The 12770-nt window shown below is 40.1% G+C and overlaps 1 protein-coding gene across 1 annotated transcript; it reads left to right on the top strand.

The window, feature by feature from the left end:
• Window positions 1–4157: 4157 nt before the first annotated feature.
• On the top strand, window positions 4158–10888 carry rom1.S (retinal outer segment membrane protein 1 S homeolog; the record flags this gene model as incomplete). Its single annotated transcript, NM_001088224.1, is given in 5 exon segments — window positions 4158–4395; window positions 4398–4403; window positions 4405–4757; window positions 5672–5918; window positions 10495–10888. Coding segments are annotated over 5 exon segments (1035 nt in total). The 3' UTR covers window positions 10705–10888.
• Between the last annotated feature and the right edge of the window lie 1882 nt (window positions 10889–12770).

Below are 12770 nucleotides of genomic sequence, written 5' to 3'. Positions count from 1 at the left end.
GTCTGAATGGTTCTTTTGATTATTGTCTTGTGGCAAAATGTGGGTTTTAGCTTTGAGTCATTATGTTTAAAATGATTTTGATGCCCATTGACTTTAATGCATTTGGGCAAAAGAGCTGAGAGTGTAAAAATGGTTTTGCCTAAATAGTTTTGACGCCCATTGACTTCAATGTGTATCACAAATATTTCAACATTTTTTTTCGGGGAAACAGAACAGATTCGCTCGTCATTAATCCTCGCTGCAACGCAATTTTTAAACCTGATCAGAGAAGCCTGGGCGAGAGGCTAATAAGCTGTAGACTGGATCTCTCGCCAGCTTTTATCGGCCCGTGGGTGGCCATATTTAGCCTTTGGACAGACAGACAATAGCCGCTAAAGCATTACTAGTTTAGGTGTATGTCACTGGCTTCTAGGGATGCACAGAATCCACTATTTTGGATTCGGCCGAACCCCCGAATCCTAAAGATTTGAACCGAATCCGAACCATAATTTGCATATGCAAATTAGAGGTGGGAAGGGGAAACCATTTTTTACTTCCTTGTTTTCTGACAAAAAGTCACGTGATTTCCTTCCTGCTCCTAATTTGCATATGCAAATCAGGATTCAGTTCGGCTGGGCAGAAGGATTCGGCTGAATCCAAATCCTGCTGAAAAAGGCCGAATCCTGAAGGGAATCTTGGATTCAGTGCATCCCTACAGCTTCCCTCACGCTCCTAATTTGCATATGCAAATTAGGATTCGGTTGAGTCGGGTAGAAGGATTCGGCCGAATCCAAATCCTGCTGAAAAAGGCCGAATCCTGAACCGAATCCTGGATTCGGTGCATCCCTACTGGCTCCCGTATAAGAGAAGTGCTGCAGACTACGAGACAAGCAATCAGGGGCGGAACTATCGGGGGAGCAGGGGGTGCGCGCCACATATTCCCGGCCAGTTCCGGGTGTACGGAGGGGGGCGGGGGGCCCGGCTGCGCATCCTGCGCCAGGGCCGCCCCCCTCTAGTTCTGTTTCTGCAAACAATTGTGCATCTTGTTCATTCACAGTGAGCCTGAGACACCTGTATAAACATCTTATTCTGCTCTACTCTACAGCCCAACCCTTGTCGGTATGTTCCTTTATCTGTACACTTACATGAGTGGGATACAGCTGAAAGGGCCACATTGGGCCACACACAGTAACCCGGCTCTGAGCTTCTTTCCCAGGGAGGAAACGACTACAGTAACTGCCGGAAAATGACTACAGTTCACTTTCTAATACACGAAGATTCTCCCACAGAAATGGCTCCCAGGGAAAGTGCTAAAAATAATGATGGACGTAAAAGTGATAGTGAGTTGTGTGCGGAGGAGACAAGTAACAAACAAGCTCCTAACGGGGTCATTAAGGAATTATACAACTGGCATCTGTTAACAAGATTGTGTGAGTGTTAATCAGGGGGGAGGCCAGACTGACAAGCACAAGGCAGTTCTAATAGGATGAGCGACGGATAAAACTGCTGCTAAAGTCTTGTACAAGAGACTTAGGGGCAAATTCACTAAGCGCCGAAGCGCCTAACGCTACCGTCAATTCGCTAGCGTTGGTCATTTTCATTACTTCGCAAATTCACTAACGGATGCTGCCGTAATCTCGCTAGTGTTACTTCACACCCTTACGTCTGGCGAATTTGCGCAACGGATTTAACTACGCAAATTCACTAACTTGCGCAGTGTACTGAACGCTACCTTTTACGCCAGACTTCCTTCGCCACCTCAGACCAGGCGAAGCGCAATAGAGTAGATAGGGATTGCTTCAAAAAAAGTTCAAATTTTTCTATATTATGTGTTTTTTCTATATTATGGGTGATAGGCTGAAAAAGATCGAAAAATGTTTTGGGGCTCCCCTCCTTCCCCCCTACATTTCCTGACTCATGGCACCTTAACTATACAGTGGGCACATGTGTAGGGCAAAATAAACATTTTATTTGATGTTTTGAAGGTTTCCCAGGCATTTATAGTGATTGTACGTATTCCTCCATTGAAATTTGAATTTGGCGCCGTATGCAAATTAACCATCGCTAGTGTAACTTTGCTTTGCTTAGCGAATCAACGCTAGCGCAACTTCACAACCTTACGCTACCCCTGAGCGCAACTTCGGATTTTTGGGAATTTGCAGAGCACTGGCGAAACTATGCCTGGCGAAGTGCGGCGAAGTTACGCCTGGTGCAACTACGAATCTTAGTGAATTTGCCCCTAAAGGTGGCCATAGACGTGCAGATTACCTGCAATAACGATCGGACGTCCCCATCTCCCGACCTGCCACTGACCTTCAGTTTAAATAAAGTAGTAAAAGAAGAGATGAGCCGATGTTCTGCCCCTGACAGCAGCGCCGATTCTGACTAAGGAGCCGTCTGAGGCCGCCCCCCCCCCCACCAATTTACGTGTCGGGAGGGGAGGCAGAAACACTATTGCGGAGAGTGCAATTGAAATTCAGCTCTTAAAGGTGCAGGAGCGGCTCAGCTCGCCTCATTGGCGGCGCGCCTCGTACGATAGTTATGTCTGACAGAAGCTGGCGACTCTCCCACTGAAAATCGTCATTACACGCAGAGATGTTATCAGCAGCCGACAGAAATCTTCTAACCTGTCGGGACTCTCCACACACGGCCCGAAAATCCTCGATTCGTACGATCAGATCTTTGCGTCTATGGCCAGCTTTAGTCAATGTTTAAATGTATAGTTTTTTTATAAACAGGATGAACATATGCCCTTTACATCACCCTATTTTTTTTTCTTAAATAATGATGGCGAATTTGGAGATAATAGCTGTGTTTTTATTTATACTCAAGCATAAGATTATAAGGCCTTCTGATTTTCTGAACGACCCACCTGAGTGAAAATGAGAAATCTGTCGGGCCACTTAGTGTTTGATTAGAGCAGCAACGTTTCAGCTTTATGTATTTACTAAGGGACGTCATTGACTTTTTTATGTTTAGCTCAGTCCAGGTACAGCGCTGGCTTCTCAAGAGGGTCACAGGGAAACACAGATAATATCGTACAAAACTAATTTTCGTACCATATTTGGTGTGTGTATGGTGGGAAAAGCTGACGATATCAGCAGAAGACGTGGATATCCATCAGCTCATTGATCGGGCTGGACAAAACATGTTGATTTGCCTTTGAAGGCGCCTGAACATCGGCCATTGTTAGTGCTGAATCATCAGATACAGGTAGAATTCTATTGTTTCTATTGTATATCTGACCATTCAGCTCTACACGTGTGTATTGAATCCAACGATCTTTCTTGGAAACATCTTTTCCAAGAAAGATCGTAATTGTTACGTCTATGGCCCCCTTTAGGCTAATGTCACTCTGGGCCATGAATCAACCCGTACGCTGACATTGGCCTTCTTCCTTGGCTGCACCCGGAACCACCAAACCAGCCCGGCACAAGCAGTGGATAAAAGTGCAGACATGCAAATTCACACTTTCCGGTGCCAAAATCAGCAGCCTGTGCCTGGTCCAGTGTATGGAGCCTTCTTGATAACAGGTTAGGAAATCCGGAACCACATTGGCACGTTAATGTTCTTCTGATAGTTCTGCCTAGGCCCCAGTATTGACCCGATTGTTGGCCCAGGGACCAAATAATTTAATGATGTGGTCCAGTGTCCAGGCAAAGATCTCCAGTCGATCTAAAGCTGTCAAACATGATGTAGTTAAAGTAAATATAATAACTGCACAGTATGACCCATCTGATGATCATGAGCTATGACTCTAAAAGAAGTCGCAGTTGTAAAATTTGACATATTTTAGAATTAAACCTTTGTTAACTAGAAATAAGTGGGGGGTATGTGAAAATCCTTATAGATTGAAAGCAATATTAGATATGCTAATCAGGACAGGGTTTGTTGGTGACAAGGCTTTGCAGTGATAAAACCAAAAAGTCTGAACTAAAGAGTCAGATATAAGGCACAGGGTGAGAGGGAGACAAGCAGAAAGTATAGGCTTGTAGGTGTGAAAAGGACATATGGGAAGGGTCACTGCTAATAAGTGATTGATAGGAATAGACAGGATTATTATCCGGCTAATCGGATTCTCCCTAACCACCTCAGACTCTCTTTGCTCCTTTGTGCTGCACCGAGAACCTTCTTTTTCCTTTCCCGCCCCTCAAGGGGAAAAAAGAAGGGGCTTCAAGCTCCCCTTTCCCTGTAAAAATGGTCCTCTTTAAGGCCAAATTTTCTTTCCAGAGGCGAGTGAAACTTGCACAAACTCTATGGCTTCTCTCCTGGCTCAGTGTCCTAGTGGGGTGCCTGACATTTGGAATGGGAATCTTTCTAAAGGTGCAGCTCTGGATACACAATGAAGTGATGGACAACACCACAGCTCACGCCGTTCCCAACACGGTGATAACAGCCGGGCTAGTGGGAATACTCCTGGCTATATTTGCAGGAAAGATCAGCCAGGCCTCTATGGATCTGACAAAGTACCAACGCTGGAAGTCTTTCATGATGCCCTTTTTCTTTTTGGCAATTCTCAGCTGCATCGTTTGTCTGGCTGCCCTTGTCCTCAGTGTGGCATTGAGGGGCACCTTAGAAGAATCCCTTAAAATAGGGCTAAGGAACGCAATTCGGTTTTACAAGGACACAGACACGCCCGGGCGCTGCTATCAGAAGAGGAGCATGGACAAACTGCAGATGGACTTCCAGTGCTGCGGAAACAACCACCCTAAAGACTGGTTTGAGGTGCAGTGGATAAGCAATCGCTATCTGGACTTCAGCTCTAAAGAAGTCAAAGAGTGAGTACAATAATAATAGGGCCTCGTTTACTATAGGTGTAATGTATGAGGTGTAAAAATTTGTGCAGGTTGAAAATTCTTTGGAGTAGGCACTTAATAAAGACAATCTTCCACCAGGCAATTGGTTCAAAGTGAAAAAATAGTTTCTTGTGTCCACAGCCTTACGCGTTTTGTGTTAAGCTGTTCTTAACTGCAAATGGTGTTGAAGCTAAAGGCGACCATAGACGCACAGATAATATCGCACAAAAATTTGGTGAGTGTATGGTGGGAAGAGAGCCGGCAGAAGACTTGGATATCAGTCGGCTCGTTGATCGGGCTGGACGGAAAATGTTGATTGGGCGCCTTTGAAGGGACCCAACCATCGGCCATTGTTAGTGCTGAATCATCAGATACAGGTAGAATTCTATTGTTTCTATTGTATATCTGACCATTCAGCTCTACATGTGTGTATTGAAACCAACCATCTTTCTTGGAAACATCTCTCCCAAGAAAGATCGGAATTGTTCCGTCTATGGCCACCTTGAGATTTAGCTTCAGCCTATCCGTTGCAACTATAACGGCACTGACATTGGAGGGTGTGTAACAGAACACCCATAATAATACAGATATCACCTTATTGCCATTTTAGATTTGTGCCCCTGTTGTAGCAATAATTGAGCCTTAGGGGGTGCACTTATGATAATAATCTGGGGAAACACTAGAAAATAAGGAGGGGGAGGGGATTGCCCCAGTTTTTCTGTAACGGAGACCAAGGTTCTGTCTATGAACAAAGGCAGATTTCCATCGTCATTAGATAATCTGGAAATAACTGAAATCATTAGACATTTTATCTCATTTCCTTCCCCAGTGTAACCACCGACGTTGCTTTGTCTTCTCCTTTTCTTAACTGTTCAGCACTTTCTTTTTCTATTCAGTCGTATAAAAAGTAATGTGGATGGACGGTACTTGATGGACAGTGTCCCATTCAGCTGCTGTAATCCCAGCTCCCCCCGGCCTTGCATCCAAATGCAGATCACCAATAACTCAGCCCATTACAGCTACAACTTCCAGGGCGATGAGCTGAACATCTGGGTGAGGGGCTGCAGAGAGGCGCTTTTAGGCTACTACACTGGAATTATGGCAACCAATGGAGCAGCCGTTACCCTGTCTTTTCTTCTGCAGGTGAGACCCACTAGATCAGAGGTCCCCAACCCTTTTCACCCGTGAGCAACATTTAGATGTAAAAAGAGTTGGGGAGCAACACAAGCATGAAAAATGTTCCTGGGTGGTGCCAAATAAGGGTTGTGATTGGCTGTTGGTAGCCCCTATGTGGACTGGCAGTCTATAGGAGGTTCTGTTTGGCAATACACCTGGTTTTTATCCAACCAAAATTTGCCTCCAAGCCAGGAACTCAAAAATAAGCCCCTGCTTTGAGGCCACCGGGAGCAACATCCAAGGGGTTGGGGAGCAACATGTTACTCATGAGCTACTGGTTGGGGATCACTGGTCTAGACTGTGCAACATGAATAAATCTTTTCTTCCAGACACATTCTATCCATTGTATTACTATGTAGGTGTTAAAATGCCCAATTCATTATGAGACCAGCATCCCAATGGGCAGATTTATCAAAGGTCAAATTTCTTTTTTACTTTAATACATTGAATGTCTAATATTCAATCGAATAGGAACGATCTGAAAATTTAATTTGTATTCGATTCTAGTTTTTCCTCGGAAAAAAAAAATTGAATGTCAGGAAGGTTATTAACATCTTCAAATGGCTCAACGGATCCCTACCATTGACTTGAACATGAACATCAGCAGGTTTTAGGAGGTGAACATATGTAGACATTGTTAAAGGGATACTGTCATGGGAAAAAACATTTTTTTCAAAACTCATCAGTTAATAGTGCTGCTCCAGCAGAATTCTGCACTGAAATCCATTTCTCAAAAGAGCAAACAGATTTTTTTATATTCAATTTTGAAATCTGACATGGGGCTAGACATATTGTCAATTTCCCAGCTGCCCCAAGTCATGTGACTTGTGCTCTGATAAACTTCAATCACTCTTTACTGCTGTACTGCAAGTTGGACTGATATCACCCCCCTCCCTCCCCCCCAGCAGCCTAACAACAGAACAATTGGAAGGTAACCAGATAACAGCTCCCTAACACAAGATAACAGCTGCCTGGTAGATCTAAGAACAGCACTCAATAGGAAAATCCAGGTCCCACTGAGACACATTCAGTTACATTGAGAAGGAAAAACAGCAGCCTGCCAAAAAGCATTTCTCTCCTAAAGTGCAGGCACAAGTCACATGACCAGGGGCAGCTGGGAAATTGACAATATGTCTAGCCCCATGTCAGATTTCAAAATTGAATATAAAAAAATCTGTTTGCTCTTTTGAGAAATGGATTTCAGTGCAGAATTCTGCTGGAGCAGCACTATTAACTGATTCATTTTGAAAAAAATGTTTTTTCCCATGACAGTATCCCTTTAAGAATGTCCACAGTGCTTTACAGATATTATGCATCATTCATTTCAGTCCCTGCTCCAGAGGAGCTTACAATCTAAGGTTCCTATCATCACATTTGCACATACTGTTGTGAATTTAGCCAGAAGCCAATTAACCTGCCTGTATATTTCTGGAGTGTGGGAGGAAACGGGAGTACTTGAAGCAAACTCGCGTAGATACAAAAAGTATTTACAAACTCTTTCGGGCGAAGTGGCAGATGCGAAAATTCCCCAGAAATCTTATCCGCAGGGACATCGGCAATTCATTAACAGGCGTAGAGGACAATTCGCTAGCGAATGAGATCGGCGCTACTGTTCATTCTCCCCCTTTCGCCAGGTGACTTTTCACTCTGGCGAACGGTCGTTACTCCGCAAATTCACTAAGATGCGAATTTTACTGAACGTTCCTTCTTTCGCCAGAGTTGACTTCACCACCTCAGACCAGGCGAACTGATAAAACGAAGCAACATCCTCCTCAATCTTATGTCAGTGACATCATATCCTGTGTGGGAGAAAAGTTGTAAAAAAAAAAGCTGGCGACTTTTCTGTTTTTAAAGCGGAATTGCCTTCAAAAGTCCGAACTATTAAAAACGCTGTAAAACTACTTTGAGGGGTATGAAACATTTGTTCAAGGGCATTAGAGGATCTCTTGTGTCTTTATTATGGCTCATTGGACGTGTGTTTTAAAAAATTTGCACCAACATTACTAATAAAGACGTCGATATACGACTTTTAGGCACCCGCCCTATTCAAATTCACCTAAGCGCAAGAGTACTAGCGAAGTTTCGCTAAGCAGAAATGCCAAAGTAATGCGAGAGAAAATTCGCCAGGATCCGGCTGCTGAGACGCAACTTTGCATTTTAGCGAATTAGTGTAGCGGTAACTAATTTGCGCCTCGCGAAGTAGCCTAGAGTGTTAGCGACGTGGTTGCTGGTGAAAATTTGCCCTTTAATGAATTTGAAAAAACTAGAGGACAAAACTGTGACTAAAATCATAAATTCAAAATGAATTGTGGTTTGACGTTATCCGTAAGAATCGCTGTACTGCTACTTATTGTGCCCTTATAAATGAACCAAATCCCTCCAATACGGCTCTGGAATTAAGTTTCTGCTTAGTTAACGAAAGGTGATTCAGCCGCAGTAAGCAAAATACTAATCACTTCATCTGTAATTAATCAAGCAGGGATATGATTAAATCCTGGTTCTAGAGGTGAACAGCACCGCCATACAATATTACATATCAATGCATTTCATATACTAAGGGGCAGATAAAGGGGCGAATTTCGAAGTAATGGGATTTTTATTTTTGAAACTCCCATACCGTCGAAATTCAAATAAAAATAAATTGATTTTACTTCGGATTAATAATGGATCAAAAGGATCACATAATGATCATACAAAGTGGATTTTACCATTATTATTTTTTTTCTAATTCGAAATCTCCTCCCGACTTTGTCTTGTCTCCTTGTGTAACAGCTGTCACCTACCCCTCCCTTATTCACTCTCCGCTTTACTTGGAATTGTAGTTCAGCAGCAGATGAAATCCCTACCTGGACTACAGAGCATTTACTCCTTTTTCAGAGAAAAAAAACTCGAATCGAGTTTTTTAAATTCGATTTGAGATTTTATAATTTGAATTGAATTCGATTCAAGTTTTTGGGTCGATTCAATTCATCCGAGTTAGATTTTAATAATACATTTTGATTGGTCCAATTTCCAATTTATTTGGAGTTTTTAAAAAAACTCACGTGAATTTGAAATTCGACCCTTGATAAATGTGCCTCACCGGGGCTGATTTATTAAGTGTCGAATTGAAATTTTTAATTGTTTAATGGTCAAAACGGTCAAATTCGACTAGGGAATTATCCATACTCAATTTGAGTTTTTAAAAAAAATTCTAATTCGATTTTCGAGATTTATCATGCCATGGCCCGTTAAGAATTTGAATTTGTCTATTCGCCGCCTAAAACCTGCTGAATTGCTGTTTAAGTCAATGGGAGTGGTCCAGTGATCCATTTGGAGATATTTGCAGCCTTCCTGACATTCAAGTTTTTTTCAGAGAAAAAAAGCTCAAATTGTGTTTGCTGGAATTTGATTCGTGTTTTTGAGTCAATTCAATTATCGGGTCAGTTTTAGTAATAAATTTCAATTGGTCAAATTTTGAATTAATGGGAGTTTTAAAAAACTCGCATGAATTCGAAATTCGACCCTTGATAAATGTACCTCCCCGGCATTTTTTTTATGGTCAAAACTGTCAAATTCTACTAGGGAATTATCCAAACTCGATTCGAGTTTTGTAAAAAAAAAAAAATTCAATTTGATTTTCGAGATTTATCACACTCAAATTTAAATATTTGCCAACTAAAACCTGCCGAATTACTGTTTAAGTCAATGGGAGAAGTCTGGGATCAATTTGGAGATATTTGCAGCCTTCCTGACATTCGAGTTTTTTCTCTGAGTTTGATCAATTCCGATTCCAGTTTTCAGGTCTGTAAATTTGTCAGAGTTTTATATATTCGATTTTATGAATACATTTTGCCAAATTTCAAAATTATTCGAATTTAAGGGAGTTTAAAAAAACTCACATGAATTAAAAATCCGACCCTTGATAAATGTGCCTCCCAATTGTGTGTGTGTGTGCACTTTGACCTATAATAAATGATAAATATATAAATAAGAAAATGATAAATATAATATATAAATAAGAAAATCAAATATAATATATAAGAAAATGATAAATATAATATATGAATAAGAAAATGATAAATATAATATATAAATAAATGACAAATAATATATAAATAAGAAAATGAAATATAAGATATAAATAAGAAAATGATAAATATAATATATAAATAAATAAATGATAAATATAATATATAAATAAATAAATGATAAATATAATATATTAATAAAAAAATGTAAATATAATATATAAATAAATCAATTATAAATATAATATATAAATAAAAAATGATACATATAATATATAAATAAGAAAATTATAAATATAATATATAAGAAAATGATAAATATAATATATAAATAAGAAAATGAAATATAATATATAAGAAAATGATAAATATAATATATAAATTAAAAAATTTATAAATATAATATATAAATAAGAAAATGATAAATATATGAATAAGAAAATGATAAATATAATATATAAATAAGAAAATGATAAATATAACAAATAAATGAATCAATTAGAAATGTATATGTGCCATTTTGTTTTTGTCAGGCCTCGGTGCTGGTGAGCCTTCGCTATGTACAGACCTCTATGGACAAGATCAGAGATCCTGATGATGTGGAGGCAGACACAGAAGGTTTTCTTTTGGAGAAAGGAGTGATGGAAACTGTAAACTCTTCCCTGGAGAAAATAAAAGATCTTTTCAAGTCAAATCAGGTGGAGACAGCAGAGGGAGGAGGAGAAGGAGCAGCGGGTAGCTAGGGGTCCCACCAATGGGGTATGAAGGGAAAAGCTATGGGAGATGTAGAGACCCTAGAGATAGCCTAGAGATGCTTTTTTATTATTATTATTATTATTATTATTATTAAATAACCCTTCTATGGATGGAACACACTGGAATGCTGCTTCCCACAAGTCTGCAGTTGTCCCTGGGATGTGGGAGGTATCGAGGTGATTAGGGGTTGTGATCCCCAAAACTGTAGTCGCCAAAATGTAGATTCTACAGTATCAAGAATAAAGTACGAGAGTGCAAAAATAAATAAAAACATTGTATTGTATTGTGATGCGGTGTGAATGATATGGAATGTTGTAAACACACACACACACAGATTTATCAAAAGTTGAAGCGAAAATTCGAATTAAAAAATTCAAATTTCAAGCTTTGTACTTCGTGTACTTCGACTACGGAATAGTCCAAATTCAATTATCGAATATCGAATGTACTGTCTCTTTAAAAATTCCACTTCCCCCATTAGCCTATGGGGGATCTCCTAGAACCCATTTGGAGTCATTTGGTGGACTTTTTGAAAAACCAACGGTTTTAGTTTTTTTTAGAAAACCTTCAATTCGTACGATTTGAATTCGGCCGAATTTGACCGAATACGGGCTATTCACCAAAAACTTTGATTTTTTTTTTTTAAATAAATTTCGGTTGGTCTTTTTGAATTTCGACGTTTTTTTTTTAAATTCAACCCTTGATAAATGTGCCCCATACTGTATATACAATGTATACAACAAAAACAGAACACATTTAATACTTCCAGAAGTCTGTTTTTGTAATAAATAAACAGTCACATTATTGTTATTTCAAAGAATTATTCTGATGTTTTTCCCAAAAAGGATCTTGGTTTTAGAACGCCCCGCCCCATAGACAGACACTATTTCCATCACTGACACCGACCTGAGCCAATGAAAGAAAAGCTTTTGCCAGTTACAGTTTCTAATAAAGGCCATTGAACTTACTGTATTTCTGTAGGATTCATTGAGGACTTTGTATTAATTGCAAATGTCCAATTCAATTTGACCTTTATCATTTATACAACTTGTAGGGGCCGATTCACAAAATTCGAGTGAAGGATTCGAAGTAAAAAAACTTCGAATTCCGAAGCATTTTTTGGGCTACTTCGACCATCGAATGGGCTACTTCGACCTTCGACTACGAATCAAAGGATTCAAAGTAAAAATCGTTCGACTATTCGACCATTCGATAGTCGAAGTACTGTCTCTTTAAAAAAAACTTCGACCCTTAGTTCGCCATCTAAAAGCTACCGAAGTCCTAAGTTCCTAAGTTTTTTTGATCGAAGGATATTCCTTCGATCGTTGGATTTAAATCCTTCGAATCGTTCGATTCGAAGGATTTAATCGTTCGATCGAAGGAATTATCCTTCGATCGTACGATCGCAGCATTTGCTTTCGATATTCGAAGTCGAAGGATTTTAGTTCCTAGTCGAATATCGAGGGTTAATTAACCCTCGATATTCGACTCTTGATGAATCGGCCCCGTAGTCTCACTCATTTATAGCCGCTCAGCAATGGCAACACCAATCTATGGACGGACTCCTCTCTCAAGATCAATGTGGACATAAGAACGTGATCAATTAGCCCCTTGTGAAAGTTTCGCCGGTACCTTGACTACATCGGAAACAAGAGATCAGTGGAACAATGTTGCCATTAGGGTTAAATCCAGGGTTGCCAGGTTGGTGGTTTTCCAGCCAAATTGGGCAACTAATTTAAAGGGATACTGTCATGGGAAAAAATAATGTTTTCAAAATGAATCAGTTAATAGTGCTGCTCCGGCAGAATTCTGCACTGAAATCCATTTCTCAAAAGAGCAAACAGATTTTTTTATATTCAATTTTGAAATCTGACATGGGGCTAGACATATTGTCAATTTCCCAGCTGGCCCAAGTCATGTGACTTGTGCTGGAGCAGCACTATTAACTGATGTGTTTTGAAAAAAACATGTTTTCCGATGACAGGATCCTTTTAAAGCCCAGGCTGGTTTTGAAAGTACAAACTAGCCAAGGTACAGATTTGGGCTACTTTTT

The sequence above is a fragment of the Xenopus laevis genome, chromosome 4S (assembly GCF_017654675.1).
Source record: "Xenopus laevis strain J_2021 chromosome 4S, Xenopus_laevis_v10.1, whole genome shotgun sequence".
NCBI classification, from domain to species: Eukaryota; Metazoa; Chordata; class Amphibia; order Anura; family Pipidae; genus Xenopus; species Xenopus laevis.
Note: the sequence above shows the minus strand (reverse complement) of the source record. Positions and strands in the feature narration are given on the sequence as shown.